Here is a 22,944-nt window from a genome sequence, read left to right on the forward strand (position 1 = left end):
TATGGCATCCTGTCCTTCTGGTGTCCTCTCCAGGTGTCCAGATTCACGAGCGGACGAGTGTCAGTCATGTCACAATCCAGAAGGGTCGAGTGACTGGAGTCGAGACTGACAGAGGGCGGATTGAGTGCGAGTACTTTGTCAACTGTGCTGGCCAGGTTGAATTACTGACATTTTTTCTTTCCTGTTTCTGTTGCTTAAGAACATGTGCACTTCCCATTATTTCTTTTTATGTTTTTCTTTTGGGTTTTTAATGGTTTGTGCTTTACTGGAGTAGATCAAATCATGTTACTCATCAGTTTATCCCAGCAGGGATGTGAAGGAGGAAAAGCAGTGCTTGCCATTTGCTGTGCACCAAAGGCTGGGTGTTGTCCTGTGAGCAGTACCTGCAGCTTGTTGGTGCAGCTCTGTCCATGGTCTCTCTGCTGGGAGGTTCACCCTTCTGACAGGAAGAACATTGCTTTGGCTGTCAGGGAGACGGCCCCTTCTCTCTCAGTTCCCTCCCCAAAAATTTGTTTGCTTTTACTCCTTAGTGTCGTGTCTTCTCTGCTAGAAAACACACCTGATAATTGCAGTTTCACATTAGCAGATGTCCCTTTTTATTAGTAAAGGATCTTAGTACAGGAACCTAAATGTTGACTGTTCTGCTTCTAGATGTTGAACCTAGTACTGACTTTGGTCTACAGATCTTATTTTGCTTTTGTAATGTAAAAAAACCTGGTACTTCCTATTTTTGAGTTGGGGCCCCACCTTCCTAATCCTTGTGTTAGAAACAGAAAAACAGTCTTTATCCAAAACAATTCAAATTCTAAGAAAAGAGAAAAAAATCATGTCTGTTTAATGTCTCGTGGTCTGAACCAAATCTTGATCTTTTACGAAAGCAAAATCAGAGAGGTGTTCTGTGCTTATATCCTGCTCTTTTCCTGGAGCTGTTTTTTTTCTTTTCCATTCTAACCTGCACTTTTTTAATTTCAGTGGGCCTATGAGTTGGGCCACTCCGGGGAGGAACCAGTCCATATCCCACTCCATGCCTGTGAACATTTCTACCTCCTGACACATCCTTTGAAGGAGCCTCTGTCAAGCAGCTTACCAAGTAAGGATTCTTCAACTCTTCTCACTTTGCTTGGTGAATTGTAACTGCCTGTCCAAGGTGACCTGTAGTTTGTGACAAAAAGGCCAACCTCGGGCTATCAGTCCTCAGCTCATTTGGGATTGTGAAGGCCTCTCTGAATTGCTTTGAATATCCTTTTTCAGTGGTAGAAAGAATATCTTTCTTTACTCTTGGGAAAGCTTTTCCTGCAGAAAATGACTTTGAGAGTTCGTCAGCTTAGCAGGAGAATGACCTTTACTCTAGCTCAAGTCGTAGTTGTGTCTGAGTCTTGGATTGTTGCATTTCTGGGCTGGAGAGTGTGCTAGCCTTAGCACTATGTTTTCCTTGCAGGCTGCTGGCCCCAAATGGCCCATCTATTGCTTTCCTCCAACTGAAGCTAAGGCTTTACAATGGCATTTACATGTCTATGAGCTGTAGGGGCAACCAAACACTTGAGGTAATTGCTCCTCCCCCATTCTGGCTTTGGATCTCTTAAAAAAAAGCCTTTATGTTTGAAAACTGTGGTTGAGAAGTAGAAAGCTTTACTTATTTACTCTCAGTTGTTATCAATGTTTTCTGCTTCTAGTGAGTAATGTGTACACTGTCCAGGGAAATGAGATCTCTGGACAGAGTCCGAATGTTTGACTTTTATTTGACTAATTAAAATCCCTGTGTGTGAATATATATATATGTATATGTATATATTCACATATATATATTCTCAGCTTTTCTGTACATGGCAAAAATCGCTATGGAGTCAGGTAGAGTAACATAAATACTTCAAGTTGACACACTACCAGTGGAAGGAGCAATCCAGTCCTGACTGCTTGTGCTGGCCTCAGTGCTGCCCACCTTCTTTGTGCTGGTGGCCTGCAGTAAGCTGGATCTGTTACAAATTATCTGTTATTAGAATAGGAAGAGAAAGAGGGTCAGAGCAGGATGCGTCTTGGCAGGAGGTTTGGTCTTGGGTGCAGTTTCAGTGGAACTAAGCCAGTATAATAACTTACCAGTGTCACAAGGATTCTGAATCCCTCTTGTGTCCTCTCACTCCTGGAAACACTGTCCTGCCCCTGGCTTGGGGCTCCTCAGGTTTAATTCAGTTTATTGTACTGTCCAGAGTGAACAAGCATGGCTGTGGGGGCAGCTAATAGCATAATTAAACTGGCTCACCAGGGTGTCACACGAGAACCCAAATGGTGTGACAGCATGGAGCTGGGGAACTGAGACTGTCCCTTCTCATGCAGGGAGACTGCTGGCTTGGCCTGGCATGTCACTAGCCCCCTGTTGTTGGTGTTTGTGGGACACAGCCTGAGACAGATACCCCTTGTCTCAGTTCCCTTCCCACCTCTTTTCTTTCCTCTGCAGCTATTGTTGACCCCGACGGCAGGATCTACATACGCAACTGGCAGGGCGGCATCCTCTCAGGAGGCTTTGAGAAAAACCCCAAGCCTCTCTTCACGGAGGGACGGAACCAGCTGGAGATCCAGAACCTTCAAGAAGACTGGGATCATTTTGGTACGTTAGGGAAGAAAGGTTCCCACAGCAGTGAAACACATGGCTTCAGTAGAAAGCAGAGCTCTCAGCAGTGCCAGCTGTCATTGATCTATGGGAAAGATGAATGTTCTCTCAAATTCACTCATCTCTTAATTTGTCAGTAATTTGCTGAAATACCCTTTGCCAAGGGCTGCAGTACCTGAAGGGAGCCTACAGGAGAGCAGGAGAGGGACTTTTTGACAAGGAGTGCCAGAACAAAGGAGAGTGACTTCCAAATGACAGAGGGCAGAATTAGATAAGATATTAGGAAGAAATTCTTCCTGTAAGAGTGATGAGGCACTGGCACAAGTTGCTCAGTGTTCAAGGACAGGTTGGATGGGACTTGGAGCAACCTAGTCTAGTAGAAGGTGTCCCTGCCTATAGCGGAGGGTTTGGAATGGGGTGAGCTTTTAAGTCCCTTCCAACCTAAGCCATTCCAGGATTCTGTGATTCTGTGATATCTGGAATGTTTAAAAACACCTGCTAATCCTCAGCAGGTATTAACTTCCTCTAGAGCAGCGATGTACTACATCAACTTCCCAGCACTGCTCTTCCATTTCAGATGATTTTGACTGTCAGTGCCACATGCTGCTCCTCTTGTGACGCAGTAGATCAACACTGTTGACCTGCCACATAGCTGTGGTATTTTGTTTCTGCAGCTCTCTTCAGCAGGGACTGACAAGTGCATTTCTATCAGTGCCAGTTGCTTTGTGAACAGAAGTTGGTATTATGGCTTCCCAGGCTTTGTCCCACCGTTGACAGTGGTGGTTTGTTATATTCCAGCTGTTCTTTCTCTTCCCATTTCATTTGAGTCTCTTTTTCTATTCCACATGTGTTTTTACATGGAGGGCTCTTTCTGTAGGAAAGAGCATGTGAGTCCCTTTCTTCCCCAACCACTCCTTCCTCTTTGATAAGCTGGTAAGTTGGTATGTGCCCTCTCATCTTGAAATTTGCCTTATATTCAGGAATCCAGCTTTCTCTTGTGTCAGAGCTCTCTGCATCCCTTGCGAATGCCTGTGAATCCTTAGGTATGGATGGAATTTCACTGGTTTCTTTCTGCAGTCATAGTATGTTCTTCCACCTGTGCTTCAGGTTAAATTGAATAATTTTACTTTGATTTCTGAGAGACACCATACTGATACTGTAAAAGTTTAAACTCCAGGGGGTAGAGCCAGGATGGGGTGCTGTTTTGTGCTGGCATATGCTAAAGGTTTTCAGATCCCTAGATGCCTACAGACTTGCTTGAAGATATTAGCTTCAGTAATGAGTTGCTCAAGCTCTGCACCCACTTAATTTTTTTTTGGATAACATTTGGCTAAAATGAAAAGGCACTGCTTGCTGGCACCCCCAAATTGCCCAAGGTCCTGAAGCAGCTGCATGCTATGTTCCAGCATTGCCCTTCTGTCCGTTCAAATGTGCCGAACTGGTGAGCAGAATCAGAGCTTACTCAGGCAGTATTTGATCCTTTTCTAGGGCCACAGTTCCTGGGGCTTCAGCTCTTGTATTACTGCTTTGATCCTTATTGTTGGAACACCTTTTGATTTTAAAATAGTCTGTGGAGTTGCTTAAATTGGACTGGGTACGAGAACAAATCTAGCACTGATCTCTCTTTTTATCAATAAAAAATAGCCTGTAACACCAGGCTCTCACTCTGGAATTCTAATGCTTGAGAGAGAGAAGAGAAAGAACAAGTCAGAAAGACTCTTTCTGTTTGTAACTTCTTAGGTAATGTGAAATCTGATTATTTTACTGCTTGTGCATAAAGCTCAGGAGTGTTCTTAGGGCTGAATCTTGAGGGCTTTTATCTGGAGTACTAAGCAGGGGTAACTCTTGGGCAAGAAAGGCCAAGTAGATATCTAACCCGTTTATTAATGCTCTCAAATGTCAAACTCTGAAGAGTTGCTGAAGGACTATTCCAGTGTGACTGGGCAATGAAGCAGTGAGGAAATTCAATGAGGATAAATGTGAAGTGACACAAATGCATGAGGGTGTGTGGGGATGGTCTTGTTTTCACCATGTGATGTGATGGGCTTTGAACAGACCTTGGGGTTGTATTAGTTCTGTTAGTTCTGTGAAGACATCAACGCAGCAGCAGTCAAAGCAAAAGACAAGTTAGGAATTACTTAGAAAGGAGGAGAAAACACAGTTCATTATGCAACACTAAATCCTTGGTTTGCCAGATGCTAGTTCTTCTTCTAGGCTCCCTGTTTCCAGAGGAAATCGTAGGACTGGAGAGGGCCTGGTGGAAGAGCAGCAAGAGACTGATCAAAGCTTGGAACAGTTTCCAAGAATGGAGTGACTAAGTGGGCTGGGGAAAGAACATGACAGAAGGGAAATAAACAGAGGTCTGTAGAATCTGGAATGAGATAGACAGGCTAGAAGGGGAACTCCTGACTTCTGTCTCTTCTAATACTCAGAGGCAGAAAAAGAAATTGAGTGTGAGCTTTAAAACAAAAGGTGGTGATTGCTCATACAACAGATTTTAACACATGGGACTCCTTGTCTGTGTCGTCTGGATTTTTTCATGAGGCTGGGAAAGACTGGTCTAGTCTTAAAAGAGAGACAAACTTAAGGGTTTCTAAATAGAGGAAAATATACCAAATATTTAGGAAATCCTCTGAGCTGATGGTAGGTGGAGGCTTTCAGAGTGCGTGGGACAAGTATAATATACATTTGCCTGTTTGTACTCCTCACTATGTATCTATTTGATGTCTGTTTCTATTGCTGAACAGTGCTCTTGCACTGTTGAAAACAATACTGGGCTCTTGGTCTGGATCAGTATGGCTGCTTTTATTCTATGCTGTGTGATCCATTTTGAGTAGTGTGATTCCAGCAAGTAAACCATTTATTCTGTGACTATATCAAAACGTGGATGCAGTTTCCACCTGAAGCAGCTGAAATGTGTTGAGGCTGAAGGCTGTGACTTTTTGTCTCTTTATTGTCTTGGGTTCTAGGGCCACTTCTGGATGCCCTTCTGCGCAGGATGCCAGGTTTGGAGGCTCTGCAGATCATGCAGTTGGTGAATTGCCCAGAGTCCTTCACCCCAGACATGCGATGCATAATGGGAGAGTCACCCACTGCACAGGGCTACTTCGTTCTGGCTGGCATGAACTCAGCTGGCGTCTCGTATGGTGGGGGAGCAGGCAAGTAAGTGGTCCATCACTGTGTGTGTGTAAGTAAGGCTTTAGCCAAGAGACTGCTCAGATGATCCTTCTGTGTAGAATGTTTTGGTTGGTATTTGTCACCTCCTCTGGCAAAGACTCCTCTTTTGTTTCTGACTTGAGTGAAGGAGAGGAGCTGTTGATGTTTTCTGATTATGTTCTCCAGTGTGTATTTCAAACTTTGTTGGATTCTCCTCCTGTCCTGCACCCATCTACTCTGGCATCACATCTCAGTGAGCAGCTGGGGATCAAGCAAACTTCATTAGAACTGTGTCAGAGGAGGTTTATGTTGGATATTAGGAAAAGGTTCTTCAACCCAAGTAGTGGTTGCATACTAGAACAGGGTTCCCAGGAAAGTGGTCACTGCTTCAAGCCTGCCAGAGTTTAAGAAGCATTGGACAATGGTTTTAGGCACCTGGTGTGACTCTTGGGGTTGTCCTGTCCAGGGCCAGGAGTTGGACTCAGTGATCCTTGTGTGTCTGTTCCAACTCAGGATGTTCTATGATTCTATAACTGGTGTGATTATTTTTAAACTACCTTGAAGAGATAAAAGCTTAGCAAAGTGTGTATTTCCTCATCTCCTGTGCTTCATGATCCCCTTTAATTTATCATTTGATTGAAGTCTTTAGATGATTCAAGTTGACACAGCAGTTAATTCCTCTGAAAGCAGCGTGAATCTGTTGCTGATGAAACACCATAAATGTGATGCCAGTGCTGACAGTAGGTTAAGACTGTCCCCTACAGTAAGATAGGGGTGTAATCATTTCCCAGTAAAATCCAGTTCCTGTGTTAATGCAGATTCTTAGACAGGCATTTAAGTGGTATCTCAGCAGCTAAGTTGCTAAATGATCATCTCTCCCTCTGATTATCATTTAGTTTTGGTGACCAAGCATTCCTTCTGCCACACAGACTTCTTAATAAACTGCTCGTTTTTCATGCTGGTGTTAGTATCTGCTTTTGTCTTCACTAATTTATGTCCATTGTCTAATAATTTAACTGTCTAGAAAAAGAACTCTGATTATTTTTCTCTTATCACATGAAATACAGAGAATCTTTGCAGTGAGGTTCTCTTAAGAATCAGAATCATTTCTGAAGGTAAAAGCACCATTAGTCCTTTGTTGCTACAGCCCCAAAATAAACAGCTTAGCTTGCTAGTGTAGCTTTTTATGATCAGTTCCAAACCCCTTTGTTTTGTTGTCTACTAGTTGTGAACAGGACCTTCTGCTCTGCTAAATTCTGAGTTGCCTGTGTCCATTAGCTCTGGAGAATGCCTTCCTCCTTCACTGCTGGAAGTGTAGCTAAACATAACTTGGCTTGCACCTAGTGCTAAATGAATGCTGTCACTGCTGGTTTGTGGCTGAGCCTGCACCAGGCAATGAGAGACAAGAAAACAGAAGCATCAAACTCCAACTGAAATGTATTTGCACTTCCTTTTGTATCAGAACCCAAGGACTTGACACAGTGTCAGCCACGTTACCTGGCTCTGGCTTCATTTAGCACGTGTCCTGAACTTCCTGCTGCCCTGTATGCTTCATCTTAATAGGCAATTAGTAATTTGTAACTCTGGTGGCTGCATTTTATAAAGGGAACCTTTCCAGATTCTGCTAGTGTTTAGAATACTATGTTACATGTCTTCTCTCTCCCTATTATAAGAAATTCTCATGTCCAAATTGCTTTCCTTCTGACTTCAAAGCTACACTCTTTCCCTGAAGACATTGGCTGGTATTTCAGTCTGTCTTTATTTCTTCTATCAGGTACCTGGCAGAGTGGATAGTAAATGGGTATCCGTCGGAAAATGTCTGGCCCTTGGATCTGAAGCGTTTTGGAACCCTTCAGAGCAGTCGCACTTTCCTCCGTCACCGTGTGATGGAAGTCATGCGTAAGTGAGGTCTCTGCCTTCAGCTCTGGCCAGCCTGTCCAAGATTTTCCCCTACACTGTCTCTCTTCTGCTATCACTCTGAGAAACATTTTCCTTCTTCCTGACCTCCTTCTTGGCAATACAGCCCCTTCCCAGGACAAAGGAAAGGAAAGGATGAGGGGTTTTTTTTATACCAACATTCTTATTAACTTTCCTAAAAAAATGCTGTTAGTACCTTGCTCTGTGCTATTTCCGTGCTTTGCCTCTGATACAGGGAAATTTGTACATATCTCTGTAGGACTTCAGCCTAAAAAAGCAATGCCAAGGTCTTAACTGGGAACGTTACACTGTCTCAAAGATTGTTATTCATTGCACATCATTACAGTGTGGAAATACCTTCGCTTCCAACTTATGGCTGGGTGACCCAGTTATCTTGCATAATTCAGGAAGTCTTCATAGAGATACTGCTTTCTCCTGTCAAAGTTTGCGATAAACACCTTGCAGAATAGATTAGAGATGCCATTTTTCTTGTCTAAAGCCGTGCTTTGTTTCCTCCTGTTGTTTGAATATCTGTCATATTGTCTGAATACTGTGGATGACTTCTTTTCAAGTTTGAAATAGAAGTATGAAGTGCTCCACGAGTTGCATAACAGGAACAATTACTTGAATACCAAGTCTAAACTAAAAACATATGTTCAAGTGAAAGCAGAGAAGTTGGGTAAACCTCTTAGCCCTGCTATATCTGGGGAATAAAAACCTTATGCTGCTTTGACCTTCTTCCCAGAAAAATCACTTTATACTCTGGGCATTATTCTGCAGTTGCTTTCCTGTACAAACCTCAGTTCTGATAGCTGCAAAATCCCTCCAGTTTTTACAGAGTGAGCAATGTATTTCGTTTTTGAAATGTTATGTTCCCATTCTAATCTAGTCTTCCCTATACCCTCTCTTTCAGGAGTACCAATTTGAGATATTGCCAACAAATTCATTAAATTATTAGCTATGAGGCAGAAATTACAGAAATGTTCAGTAAGAGATATTTGGGTTATCTTCAGTTTTAAGCAGTTTCTGACCTAGGTAGAATCTTAACATTTATAAAAGTATTATAAAGTATTCAAGCATCCTTAAGTTATTACTCTCCACTGATAACAAAGGAGGATGCTCAATGTTTATTAGGGTAACTTGTTTTCTAAATGAAAATACTTTATACTAGCTGAAAAAATACAGAAGTCATTTGAAAAAGCTTCGGTGATTACAAAGGCTGAATTGCCAGTATTTAAGAAGGCAAATTAGATGGTCCCTGTAGCTATGGCCTGCCTACCCCAGCATTAGCATTGTCACAATATCTGATACAGTGCACTGCCAGGGAAGAATCCTGCATAATTAATGCTAGTCAGCATGACTTCATGAAAAATAGAGGTTTTGTTATTTTGCAGAATTGTCATGAGACCATAAGTATCTATAAATATAAGTGTTCTGTGCAAATATTGTTACTCTGATTTTGAAGAGCTATAAATGGATCAGAAGGGATTTGTGGGTTTTCAAAAACGGGAATAGGAAGGTTGGAGCTGTTTTGAAGGAGTTTTATTAATAGTTCAGATATTAGTAAATACCGATAATCTGAAAGAAAAGTTCAGATAAAGATAATCACTTTGCCTAATAAAGGATCTTTATGACCATGCAGCCCTCATGTGTGACCTGAAAGTTCCCCGCTGGGACTTCCAGACTGGCAGGCAGCTGCGCACTTCGCCGCTGTACGACCGCCTGGACGCGCAGGGAGCCCGCTGGATGGAGAAGCATGGATTTGAGAGAGTCAAGTATTTTGTCCCACCTGGGAATGGTGAGATGGTGTTTTCCTCTGCCTAGTGCTTCCTAAATGGTCTATGTAATTCATCCAGTTCCTGAATTTTTCCTTCGATTTTTCTTTGTATTAGATCTGCTGGATTTGGATCACAGCAAAACCTTTTACAAACCAGACTGGTTTGATATTGTGGGTTCTGAAGTCAAGTGCTGTAAGGAAGCAGTTTGTGTTATTGACATGTCATCTTTTACCAAGTTTGAAATAAGTGTAAGTACCTAGGAAGGGACCATCTGGTAAAGGTGACCTTCAGTTTATTATTGCCTGCTTTTGCAAAAAACTGTGTCCTATTGAGGATATATAGAAGAAGTCACACTGTATGGCTAAATTCAGGTTGTACCACAGTATTTAGCACAGATTGGATTTTGTCTGTCAAGGGCCCAGTTTATAGAAATATCAGCTCAGTCTGTACATAGAATTTGACCTCCAGCACTGCCACTGTTGTATCCTGTTACGCTTGAGACGTCAGTGTCACGATCATCACAAATTGAAATAATTTAGGCCAGGATGTTGATGCGATCTTAAGCTGCCCCAGTGGATTTGTTTTGCTCAGGCAGCTTGGCTGACTTTCTCTTCCTTTTGATTCACGTAGTCCACCGGAGACCAGGCCTTGGAGAGCCTGCAGTATCTCTTCTCAAATGACCTGGATGTGCCAGTTGGGCATGTCGTGCATACAGGAATGCTTAATGAGAAAGGAGGGTATGAGAACGACTGCAGCATAGCCCGGCTCAGCAAGCGCAGGTGGGTGTGCAAACAGCATCTTCAGCCATCACCCTTTGGAGTTTGAACCTTTAAGGACTTCTTCATTAAGGTCATAAACTTTCATCACCACCCTGAACTAAAAAGTCTCACTTCGCCACTAACTCAAGTGAAAGGGAACTTCTGAACTCATAAATATTGGGGAAAATAAGCCTTTTTCTGGGATTACAGATGAACATAGATTTCCTCAAAATGTCAGACCTTCAGATGTTTAACTTCTTAATTGAGATACAAATTGTTTTTAGCTGTCACTAGAGTTTATTAATTTAGGTAACCATTTAAAGTCCAGACTAATTCCTGACCAATGTCCTTACTGGAAATAGTGCATTGAAAATACTGATTTTTGATAATTTCAATTTTCACTGCAGTATATGTACTCTAATTCTCAGTTCTGCAGTCTTTCATCATTCTTTTTGTGCTCTCTCATGCAAACTGACATGATCACAGGATTTTACCCTTTTAGCCCACCAGCTTGGTCTCTCTTTGGCATATGATTAAAAGCTTTCTTGTTTTTAGAAACTTCATGGCCATGTCCCAGCTGAGTGTTGGATTTATTTTGCTGGATGGTTTTCTATGTGTGTTTTCATTGTATTGGTGTGAAAGCATTTTTTTGCTTCTCTTTCAATTAGAAAAACGTTTTCTTTCTCTTCCACTTCTGCCTACATTCATGTATTGCTTGAAAGTATTGTCCTTCTCTGTGTGGAACCAGTAGCTTCCCTCCTTGCCTAGTGGTTTCTACAGATGTTGATGTACTTTAACTACAGTTTGTATCAAACACACACACAAGCAGCTCATTTTCCCATATCAAGTGGAGGTCTGTTTTTGGAAACTGTTAATAATAACCACCATTGTGTGTGAAAAGACTTTTGCTAAAACAAGAAATTGCTGTGTGAACCATCTCTACTGTGAGAGTAGAGAGAATCACTGGTGTGAAGAGCCTCAAGTCCCTTCTGCAGACCAATTGTGATCTTTGAGATACTCTGTCACCTTTCTGCAGAACTCCCTGTGTTCCACATCTCGTCACTTCTTGTCACCAGACCACTGGTAATGCTTGAAGTGTGGGATTTCATTTCATGACAGATGTGAGGGCATTGATCCAGAGACTTTAGCTGTGGTTTTCAGAAACTGGCTTGTTTTAGTCTCCTTTTTGCTTGGAAACTGCTGAATAGCTCGAGTAGTTGATGAATGAAGAATGAACTGGTTCACTTTGTGGTTGTTCTTTCATTGTTTCTTGGGTTTGATTTTTCTGTTCCAGCTTCTTCATGATTTCCCCCACTGACCAACAAGTTCATTGCTGGGCCTGGCTGAAGAGCCACCTACCCGATGACAGCAACCTGGTCTTGGAGGATGTGACCTGGAAATACACAGGTAAGAAATCACTGGAAGCAGACCCAAAATCACAGATGGTGTCTTGTGCTTCATGCCAATCCATTGTTTAAAGTGTCTGGAGTTGCGATTTAATCTCCTTTCCAAACATTTGGATGAAAAGAGCAGTTCAGAGACGTTTTTCTGGCAAGCCATGAGATAGAAGACGGCATTCTTTTACTGTGGACTGTCAGGATAGAGTTTAGTGACTCTATCCTCTGTTCTTAAATGTAAACACACCTATTAGTTAAATAAGACTTCAGAAATTGGAGCAGCACGTTAGACACCAGGCAGGACTTCTGGAATCTCATCCTAATGCTTGTTTGTTCCCCTCTTTAGCTCTCAATCTGATTGGCCCCCGTGCTGTGGATGTCTTGTCAGAGTTGTCCTATGCCCCAATGACTGCAGAACACTTCCCCTCTCTCTTTTGCAAGGTGAGTGACTGTGCTTCTGTCCTCACTCTGCTAGGTTTTTCAAAGCATGCATGAAAGGAGAGGAAAAATGTTTTGTATAATTGGTAGAGAATTAAGATTCATAGGAAGGTTTACTGCAGTTACTGAGCTAGGTTGGTACAGAACTCACTAGCCTCACTTGTCTTTGGGTTCTGTTTGCTAAATATATAGGTGAATGTGCATTTGTTGTCAGTAGTCCTCTCACTGTAGACTTTAATCATTTGATATCTTGACATGTTTCATATAATCAATTATGAAGCTGTCAGAGGAGCAGCTGGGATCCGGGACTCTGACATCGTTGTCTGCTGTCAGCCTGTTAAAAGGCTGAGCAGACAGTTGCTATTCAACTTCTGCCTTGTATCTAGAATACAACCTTTGTCCTGACCTAGTTCCAGGCCTTACTGCTAAGAAATTACTAACGAGTTTGGATAATGTGGCATCACTATTTGAATTTGGAAATTTACATTTTGCAAGTCTGTGCGGGTGGCGCAGGGGAGAGAGGGCTGGGCAGTGTGGATGTGTTATGCATTGTGCTCCTTCTGGATCTCTGTGCTGTGTTCCAGTTTGGATGATTTCACCCCCTCTGATTCTGCAGGAGATGAGCGTGGGCTATGCTAATGGCATCCGTGTGATGAGTATCACTCACACAGGAGAACCTGGCTTCGTGCTGTATATCCCCATAGAGGTAAGAGTGCACTGCAGCCTGAGCTAATTAAAGCAGTTGCTGGCATGCATAAATCGGAAACATTTTCCAAGTTGGCTCCAGGTGATGAGATGTCTGATTTGCACCACGGGGAAGCTGCCTGCAGGCACCAGGGGGAGTTTCACTGCTTAATATTGCATTCCAGTGGGGCAGAGCTCTTGTGCTTCAGTGGCAGGGGACAGTGACATTCCTGGTGGTGTCAGATGCTGCTGTTCTCTCCTGGTGCCAGTCTGTGTTTTCCCCTTCCGTTGCAGTACGCCCTTCACGTGTACAACGAGGTGATGAACATGGGGCAGAAGTACGGCATTCGGAATGCCGGTTATTACGCGCTCCGCAGCCTGCGCATTGAGAAGTTCTTTGCATTCTGGGGCCAGGATCTGGATGCTTTTACTACTCCTATGGAGTGTGGACGCGAGTTCCAGGTCAAGCTGGATAAGGTACACCACCTTCTGCACTGGGGTTGGTGGGGGAGCAGAGCTGGACTGAAAGGCTGCCAGCCAAGCAGACGGATGTGTTTTTATGGAGCTATGTGCAGTAGCTGTAACATATGTTCTTGTACTTCAGAAGGCTGCTAGAAATACCAAAATGCTCTGTCTTCCTCCTTCCTGGGCAGCCTTCCCAATGACCTGTGCCTGGTGTTGCTTATGTGTGCAGTGCTCAATGTGGCAGAAGGTACTCTGTACCTTACAGATGTTCAGAATTCTTGCTTCTCCAAGCAGTTTTCCCAGTCTGATGAAGCAAAAGCCAGCCTTTGCAACAAGTGATGTTTGATGATGTTAAATATGAGGCTAGGCACCAATAACAGGTGGAGTTCATAGAACAGTGTAGAGTTATATCATGCTTTTGTGGTAGCAGGTGCTGTTGCTATCACTGTCTTGTTTTCTTTCTTCCATCTTTGCATGAGCCAAAACAAATGCTCAATATCAATTCAAGAATGTAGTGATGAAGATACAAATTTCATATTAGTTACAGTTTACCTCTGGTTTATAAAGAAGGGTAGACTTTGGGAACAAGAAAAATGGCAAGAACTGGAATGGAGACATGGTTTTCACTAGAGTGAAAATTAGAATGATTTTTTAAAGACCAGTTTCACAAACATTCCTGTGTCTTTTAACATCTGGAGCAACAAACATGACAGAAAAGCTATCTGAGCTGGGCTTCTCATGTATGGAGGCAGCCCATTTTGCTAGGGTAGAAGTTCCAAGAGTAAATTGCCCTTGTCGGCCACCTGGTCTGCTGCAGCTCAGCTTGTGTCCCTCACATCAGCTGACACTCCCTTTCCCCCACAGGGAGTGCCGTTTCTTGGCCAGGAGGCTCTGTGGGAACAGAAGCAGAACGGGGTGTACAAGCGCTTCACCATGTTCATTCTGGAGGACCATGACACGGACATGGACCTCTGGCCCTGGTGGGGGGAGCCCATTTTCCGCAATGGCCGCTACGTGGGCAAGACCACCAGCAGTGCCTACAGCTACACCCTGGAGCGCCACGTGTGCCTCGGCTTCGTGCACCACTTCGATGAGCAGACGGGAGAGGAGCTGGTGGTGACGACTGACTTCATCAACCAGGGGGAGTACGAGATCGACATTGCCGGGCAGCGCTTCCAGGCCAAAGCCAAGCTCTATCCCTTCAGCTCCCTCTTCACACAACGGCGCCGCAAGGATGAGGTGGAACTGAGTGGTTACCAGAGGGAGTAGTGCTGAGCAGACTAGACTTTCCCTCTTGGCCCAAGCTGGAGTCTTCTCCCACCATCTTCCAGCCCTTTCTCCTCACCTCATATATTTCTTTCTTTTCCTTTCTTGTCTTGCAACTTTTAAACTTTTTCCAGTGTGTTACATTTTGTATATTTTAAAACTTTAATTTTCAAGCTTTCCCAACCCTGTCTGTCTCCTTCAACCTTTGCCAGGCTCCCCTGTGCCGCAGTGGATGAAGCACAGTGCTGAGCATGCAGGGATGCCTGTGTAGGAGTTAACCCCACCAAAGGCCCTGGCCTTCTAGGGAAGGGTTGGGGTGACCCCCTGAGGACTGCACCCTTCCTCTCTCCTCTCCAGCACAAGGCATGGGACAGCAGGTCTTCACTGCCTGTGGTTCAGATGATGGTTGACCTCACCCTGCTCTCCACATCCCATGTTGTAGAGGGGTTGGTGTGCTGATGCACACAGCAATAGAACGATCAGCTACCTCACAGGCATGAGACAAAGCATTGTGTGAGCACAGCCTAGAGACAGGTTTTGGTGTTGTCCAGCCTGTCGCTGTCCTCCTTTGTCCACCATTTCGGTTTTCCCCTAGCGGGGAGTAGATTTAACATCAGAGCGTTGAGATGACAGTAGCATTCGTAAGTGCGTTGTTGATGGGATTGGATTTTTTGTGTGGGCTTACTCAGACTAAATGGCCTTCTATAAATATAGTCAAAGATCAACATGTGCATTTCACTTCTATAAAGGAATGTTGTTTCTTCTTTTTTATTAGCAAGAATACAGATTTCTAACAAGGATAGATTTAGTGTTTAATGTTAAATAGCAGTGTTGAAATGCTGCTTCTGTTTAAGCTGCACAATATACAGTCTCTTTGGGGACTGTCTTTCACTTTTTGCGACTTGGTCAAACTCATCTGGCAATGTTCATGAAGAACTCATGTTGGTTTGGAGAACTTGAGCAGCAGGAGGGGATATTATCTTGTACTTTTAGCTGGCCGTGATTATTTTGAAATTTTAGGAAACGACACAGCATTTGTCGCACCTGCGGTGTGAGAAACACTGGGTTTTCTACTGTGGTAAGAAAATGTCTCAGCAGCTCCTGCTGGACTCAAGAATTTGTCTTCTGTTTTCCTCCTCAAATCTGTTGCACTTCTTTGTCTCTCAGCAGTACCTCAGCTGAAGGGGTTGAATAAAGGAGTAAAGGGAGCATGGTAGTGGGATTATAAATTGCTTTTCTTCAGCACCGCACTTTGCATTTGGCTTCTCATACAGATGCTCCAGATGGTGCAGCTGAAAATTCACCCCTTGTGAAGGTGTCAAAATGTGCCAGTTCAATCACTGATGGTAAATGGTAAAGAAATGGGGAATTGCTGAATTGCCTTTTGCGCATTTGCATCATCTTCATGTTTTAAGCACAATCAGAAACCAAGACTCTTTTAATTTACTTGAGAAAGATCTGTTAAATGTTTTCCCTGCCTCTGATATCACATACACCTCATGGTCTTTCTGCTTCAGCATCTGTTTTGGACTTCAGACACAATCTTGCACTGATGTCTGCCCCGTTAGCTGTGGTGAACACTTCCTCTATGGTCTAGAACCATTTTTGGGCACTTTATTTTCCAGTTAAGTGGTGAGCATCAGTAATGTAAATACGAGCTCAAAACCTTCCCTGGTTCTATTTTAAGTTTGCTTTTGCTGCTTTAGTTGTTTTAAGCTGTGCCTTCAGTTGGGTCTGTGGCTGCCAGTACAAGAAACTGTAAGGGAATTTAGGATTTGAGCATATGGTGTAGTAGGTTGAATGTAGATGTTAATTCTCTGAGCATGCGTTCCTTTCTCTGTGGTGAGTTCCTCTGGAGTGTGTGGCTTCTTCCAGGATTTCAAATTCTAGTTCTGAATTGACATGCAAAAATTGCTGGTTTCTGAAAAGGAGTGACCACACTGGGGCAGCTTTTTGAGATCTTGCAGCCCAGAGTACTCTCTGTGACTGCTGTAGGCAAGATTCTGCCTGCTTGTCATTTCTTCCAAATTCCCCTGTTACTGCTCTCTGAACTGAAATTTTGGCTGGTGTGTTAGAATTAATTGCTTAAATGAAAGGTTCATAAAGCGTCTAATAGCAGTTTAAACTCTCTAATTCTTGCATATCTTTTCTGCTTAGAGAGATACCACTATCCCTGTGTTCCCATGCTGGACATGTGTGCCAGGGAAGACCTTGGTCCTTCTCCGTTGGTTTTATGGGACACTGAATCACCTTCCTTATCCACAGAAACAGGCATTCAACCAAAGAAAGAGTTTTGTGTGTGCTATTTAGGATGTGGAGTAGCCCTTCTGCTTAGGATTCTTAGAACTTCTTAGAGCAGCCCTTCTGTTTAGAGTTCATTGACTATTTGTTGTGGCTGAGTAAGGCATGATGCTCCTTCAGGAGAAGGCAAAGTGTAGGGCCAAGGTGTGCTGAAGTTTGTATTGAAACCGCTGAACTGAGATTTAAACTCAAGCTGTTCAATTCTCTGCAGAGTTAGAACTAATTAAGACCAAAGTGGAAAGCTGGCAGCATGCTGTCCTTTACCCAGCTCTCGTTCCAGCTGCATTATATTCCTCCTTGTGATTATTTTTCCTTTTCCTTAATTTATAGGTGCCTGCTAGTTCCTCAGGCAACTTTTCATACATGGGTGTCTCTTCTCCAGCAGTTCTGACAGTAAAATTGTGTTTTGTGAGCTACTTTTGTCATTATGTCTGCTAAGGTTTATTTTATGTCTGGAAGGTTTATTTTATGTCTAGATCTATTGACTTTTCCATACCAAAAATAGAGAGTGGAAATAGTTTTCCACCATGATGGTAGATATAGCAACACTCCGTGTAACGCTGTGTTTGCTGTTTGAGGCTTGGGTGGTTTGGAAATCGTCAGTCTTGCAGCTCATTAACGCCTACTCCGACCTTTCTTGCTATGAATTCTTTTTTGTTTTATATCAAAACCTGAGAGCTCTTATAACTGCTGTTCAGGCTTAGTAGATTTAATTTCTGGTGTAGCTATTTTTAAACTTACAATGTAAAGAATAGTTTGCCTTTACCAATTTGAAGACACGTCAAGAGAACAATTGGATCACGTTTTAAAATAGTGATACTGAGTTGGAGGAAGATCCTTCTAGCGTAGTGTGATGTAAGACTCTAATCTCTTTATCTGATGATTAAAGTAGAGTGCATAAAAAAAGAACAACTAAATCTGTCAAGGAGTTACTACCTCTAGTACACCTTCCAATTAGAAAATTAAAAATCACATCTTCAAAGCTGCTGTAGCATAGTCTTAACATCTAAGATGGTAAATAACATGGACTGCAAAATTCTACATCCTGATTCTCATCATTAAAACTGCCTTAAAATGCTTTTGCTAAAAAGGGTGGTTTGTTCTCATTCTGCACAGTAAGACTATGAACCTTGGATTGGGAAACACAAAAATAGCATCCCTCTCTGTGGCAGTAGAAGGGGAAATGGCCTCATTCTGTGCTGAAGCAGCAGCTGCAGGTCTGCCTTCTGCACCTCGTGTGTATCAGTCCCAGGGTTGTTAGCAGTTCTCTGAGTCTTGCTGTCCAGAATGGGAACAGCCCTGTGGATTCCGTTTATACAGGCATCTTTGGAGGGAAGGTAGCCAATGAATCCATCTGAATGTGCATCCATGGGAAGGGCTGGCTTCAGCTGGAGTCAGAGGACCTTAGGGAAGACATAGCACTTCCTTCCATTAAATGATCTTTACAGAGATATTATATTGTCTTAACCTTGCTGTGTCCTTTCCAAAGTTTTCATGTTTTGTTAATCCTTGAGTGAGTACTGCAAGGCTTGAGTAAAACTGGTACTAGAAAAGCACAAGTATATTGTTCATATTTAACAATCTGAGGATAAAATTAGCAGTCAGTTTCTAGAATTATGTTTTCTGTTTCAGGAGGATGTGTTACAGTTATTTTCACATCCGTCTTTGTCAGACTTAGTTTCTATTTGTTTTCTCCAGTACCTAGATTTGACAGGCTTTGTTGGACAGTTTCTTATTTTGTGGCAAGGAAGGGAGGTTGTGTGAAACTTCCACTGCATCTCCACATCTTGGTATAAGCTTGGATTCCTCCTTTCTACTGTTGCATTTGAGTTGCCATCGATCATGTTGCTCTTCCTGTAACACCTCCAAACTCTGCTGCTGTGGAATTTCTCATGCACAAAGTTCTTCTCTTCCTTCTACCTGATGCTTTGTCAGTGGAGCCAGATTGGCACTAGATCTGTGTCTCTGCATCAACTTAAGTTACTCAACTTTCAGGTGGTGCTGATACCAACATCAGAAATCCAGGCAGGTTTGTGGCTGCTGTAAATCCCATCATTTAACCCTCTTTCCCTGTGCCAGGATTTTCCCACTGTCCTTAACACTTCTTTAGTTTCCTTCCTTGGGTGGCTGAGTGCATTAGTTCCTTTTGCCATCAGAGAGTGAGGCATGGCAGAATAAAAACCAGTGGAGGGATGATGGAGTGGCTGAGCTGAGGTGGAAGGAGAGGTGCAGCGAAGGTTTGATCCTGTGCTCATTACTCAACTCCTTAAGTCCAGCCTTGGAGAGATGATCAGCTTCAATTCCCGGCTCAGGGAGTATCTACCTCTGCAGCCTTGATGCTGGACAAGTGGGAGCCATGGCTCTAGGCAGGGTTGGGACAGCATTAGCACTTGTTTCTCAGCACACATTTGCCCCTCTCATGGGGATGAAGGAAATGGTTCCACACAGAAGTGGGGACTGTGTGCACTTGATTGCCTGGATCACTTTTGTCTCCCTGGCACATTCTGGTAGCTGTAAAGGTGACATCACTGACATCACCAACCTCATCCTTCCAGCATGTTTGATCCAGAATGGTGACATTTTGGGAAAACGTCTGTAAAAATGAGGTAGTTCCCGTATCAGGGGAATGGGGAGTTGCTTGCAAGAGCAGAAGTAATTTTTATTTAAAACATAACTCTTGGCTGCTGATAATGGTGAGCAAAATGTTCACAACCTTCATATTTGTCTTCCCAAATGAGTTTATTATAATACTGGGTCAGAATAATTTCTGCCTATTTCAGGATGTTTTCCTGTTTTAAACTAACTTTTCCTTAATTGATTGTTTGGATTTCTGTAAAAAAAATTAAAAAGGCATTCAGTCATGGAACAAAACTTGGGAAAGGTGGGAGTTGGTGTCATCTGATGACTTCAAGCTGTCACTAAAAAGCATTTGAAAATTTTCTTTGCACTTTAAACTTTCCTGAAGTATTATGGCTGTAGCAGTGTTCTTGTAGCCCTTGGCATGAGTAATCCTTGCATTTGAGAGAGGAAAAAAAGACTGAATATTTATAAATGCCTTAAAGCTTTAGGTGAGGTGTTTGGGCACTTGCTGTGCCTGCCATTTGATTTCCTTCCTGGAAAGCTGTGTGCTATGTGCCCAGAGATGGTAATTTGGAGCAAGCACTGGGGAATGGTGGAAGCTGTTGCAGTATGAGACTGGAATGTGTATGGAGCTGGGAGCCCTTGTGCCTGTCCAGCTGCTGGGCTGACACCTTCCTGTTTGTTTCTCCCTCCCAAAACGGATTTATTCACTTTTTCCGTGTGGTGTAATGGGTTTTCTTCTTTCTCTAAAGAAGCCTGGGCTGGTGTAGAGTATTCTGTGGGTGTCCCATTGCATTAAAGGAAACAAAATTCTCTGCCTGAACGCTTCCCTGCTGTACCAGTTGACATTTGCAGGCAGCAGTCAGGAGAAGCAGGAGGGGAGGGGATCTGCTACTGCCTGTTGTGTTTGCTGAGATGGCTCTGAGACTTCTCATCTCCCATTTGTCTCAAAGCTGGGCTGGATTACTGATGTCAGGCTGATTTCTGGATTACAGCACAGACCAGAGCTGCTTTGCAAGTGTGGCACACTGGGCTGATGTTCTGTTAGAGATTCCACCTGCTTGGAATAAAGAATCCCAACAAAGAGGAGCAGTGGGTTATAATGAGGAAAGTGTTCACATTAGTATTTAGTGATTTGTTAATACTGGTAACAGTTGATCTTCTCACATGGATCCTTGGCACCTGCTAGAAGCAGAGCAGATATTTGGGAGTTGTCACCCATCCCAGCCAGGACCTGATCCATTTTGTGTGCATGAAGAAAAATCTGTGCTGTTGCCTTTCACCATGGCATTGCTGAGATTTTTTCCATGCTAAAATTCCCTCTTTTTGCTGTAGTGGGACAGATCTCACTTCTTCCCATATAACCAGAGGCATATTAGTATCTCTGAAGTCCTTGACAGGTTCTCCTGCATCTCCTGGTCAGGCTTGCAGCAGGATACTCATCCAAACCCCCTTAGTGCTTTTGTCTCCTGAGACCAGATTTTAAAAAGGCTGGGAAGATTTCTGATGCATGCTGCTGCCAGAATTACAAGAACAACTGAAGTTTGAACTTGTGAAAACACTTTTCTAGTGCCTTACACTTGTGAATGTTGTGCAATGGAAGTAGCTGAGGTGGGACAGAGCGAGGAGCAGTGTCAGCAGCATGGTTCCCCATCCCCTATGGCTGTTCCCTCTGCCTTGCAGGGCCCTGGCAAGCAGGTGCCAGCAGGTTGTCTCCAGCAGCACAGGGAGGCTCTTCAATCCCTTTGCAGTGTGGGGTCGGAGAAAGCTGGTGCCAGGTACTCTTCCTTTGAGGGGAACAGTGATCTCACCTCTGCTGAGTTTGGATTTGGAGTGCTTTAGGAGAGACAAAGCTGCTCTGCTGCACAGGACTGCCAGGGCCTGTGGCAGAGGACATGGACCGTTGTTCCCAAGCGCACAAGTCAGGGTGAGTTTGCTGCTCTCCACTGAAGCCGTGTTGTCATGTATGCTGTATTTATATCATGCTTGATTTCATTTTATATTTTGGTTGGCTTAAATGTTGCTAGGTTTGTATATTAATAAAGAGGCATTTTAACTACTTTCTGAATTTTGCTGTTAGTTACGCAGGACCCTTTTGTGTCAGAATCCAGATGCCCCTGGTTGATTGAGAGGGATCCTGCAGGGACACTAGGCTTGTTGAAGGTCCAGCCCCAGGAGCTGGAGTGAGTTCTGGACCTGCTGCATCACCCTGGGGAAGTCCCTTCCCTCCCTCTGCCTGTATCCACATTCAAAACTACATCCTTCAGCAGCTCGTCCATGTCATTCCCTCTGCTGTGGTGGGGCTCAGGGACATGGACTGCATGGGACCAGAGCCTGTTTTAGGATCCAGAGTGTTTGGGACATGGATGTGGGGTCTGGGTGAGCAGTGGCATCACCAACTGTTGGGCTTGGGCTGGAGGGGTTGTGCAGGGGCCCTGCTGCTGGGCACCCGGGCTGGCATGGGGCAGCCTCTGCTCCTGCCCCAGTGAGGGGATATTAACCACAGCAGGAGGCTGGTGCCTTGCCCGGAGAAGAGGGGAGAGCAGAGCATCTTCTGGGCTCAGCAACCCTCTCATTCCCTTTCCTCCCTCTCCTGACCCCACTGATGCCCAGGTCTGAGTGCAGGAAAAGGCACAGTAGACAGGGCTATCAGAAGAAAACCACCAAGCACATTTGATGCATGATTTTTATTGACTTTAAAAAAACCAGTTGGTTTAAGACAGTTGTGTGCAGAAGTACCCATGTACACAGAGGCTACGGGCCAAGCTGCCTGCCTCCTTCTAGCCCTAGGTCAGAGCACTGGTCTCTCCCTCTCCCAGGGGGCAGGAGGTGCTCAGATCAGGTACTGTGTGAGGCAGACAACCTCTGCCAGCTGTGCCAGCCCGGGCACCTCCTCCCTGCCTGCCCCGTGCCCGTAGCCTGTGCCTACATCTCCTCTATGTACAGTACAGTGGTGCGCCGGCCGTGCCGCACGCGCCCGCCTGCGGCCGCCCTGCCAGGGAGACAGGAGTGGTCACGAGTCCTAGTGGGACAGCTTAAATAAAAAATAATAATAATATAATAATAATTAAAAGAACAGAGAAAAGGGGAGGAAGGGAAGGAAGTTAGCAAAAAAAAAAAAAAAAAATACTGTCAGGGCAGTCAGGAGCCACAAGCGCGCCTGACTCTGGATGCCAGTACTGTGCTGCCGGAGGGTTTAGTACCTGGGTTCCGCTCACCCTGTGATTGTCAGGCCTGGCCCTGCTCAGCTGCACAGGAGCTGGTCCAGCCTCATCACACTGGACTGGACCTTTCTAGCCACCAGCATGGTGGCCTGGATTTGTCCCTCTCTGCCAGCAGCACTTCCCAGCTAAGATCCAAGGGTGCAAGGAAGGAAGTGGGTACAACTGCCAGATACATCGGCCACGTCTCTGCCGCCAGCGTGGGCACAGCCTGGTGTCGCCGATGGGAGATGGTCAAGGCACTCATTGTTGCTCAAGATTTTTGTGGTTTTTCATTTCCTTCCCCATTTAAAAAAAAAAAAAAAGAAAAAAAATCAGCAAAAACCACCCAGGAAGGTGGAGAGCAGGGCTTGCAGCAGCCTGTGTCCTAGGGCTCAG

The 22,944-nt window shown here is 44.1% G+C and overlaps 1 protein-coding gene across 3 annotated transcripts in view; it reads left to right on the plus strand.

Moving 5' to 3' along the window:
• The window catches only part of PDPR (pyruvate dehydrogenase phosphatase regulatory subunit), a 28,659-nt gene extending 5,769 nt beyond the window's left edge, over nt 1–22,890 (plus strand). For all 3 annotated transcript variants that reach the window (XM_063411009.1, XM_063411011.1, XM_063411012.1), the window contains exons 6-18: nt 34–155; nt 973–1,090; nt 2,453–2,602; nt 5,575–5,767; nt 7,536–7,660; nt 9,321–9,476; nt 9,571–9,704; nt 10,087–10,235; nt 11,509–11,621; nt 11,958–12,052; nt 12,666–12,755; nt 13,028–13,210; nt 14,063–22,890. In XM_063411009.1, coding sequence (XP_063267079.1) covers nt 34–155; nt 973–1,090; nt 2,453–2,602; nt 5,575–5,767; nt 7,536–7,660; nt 9,321–9,476; nt 9,571–9,704; nt 10,087–10,235; nt 11,509–11,621; nt 11,958–12,052; nt 12,666–12,755; nt 13,028–13,210; nt 14,063–14,467 — 2,033 coding nt within the window. In that variant the 3' untranslated portion in view covers nt 14,468–22,890. The remainder of the gene's footprint in view (nt 1–33; nt 156–972; nt 1,091–2,452; nt 2,603–5,574; nt 5,768–7,535; nt 7,661–9,320; nt 9,477–9,570; nt 9,705–10,086; nt 10,236–11,508; nt 11,622–11,957; nt 12,053–12,665; nt 12,756–13,027; nt 13,211–14,062) is intronic.
• The last annotated feature ends 54 nt before the right edge of the window (nt 22,891–22,944 follow it).

Source organism: Prinia subflava, chromosome 13 (assembly GCF_021018805.1).
Source record: "Prinia subflava isolate CZ2003 ecotype Zambia chromosome 13, Cam_Psub_1.2, whole genome shotgun sequence".
Lineage (NCBI taxonomy): Eukaryota > Metazoa > Chordata > Aves > Passeriformes > Cisticolidae > Prinia > Prinia subflava.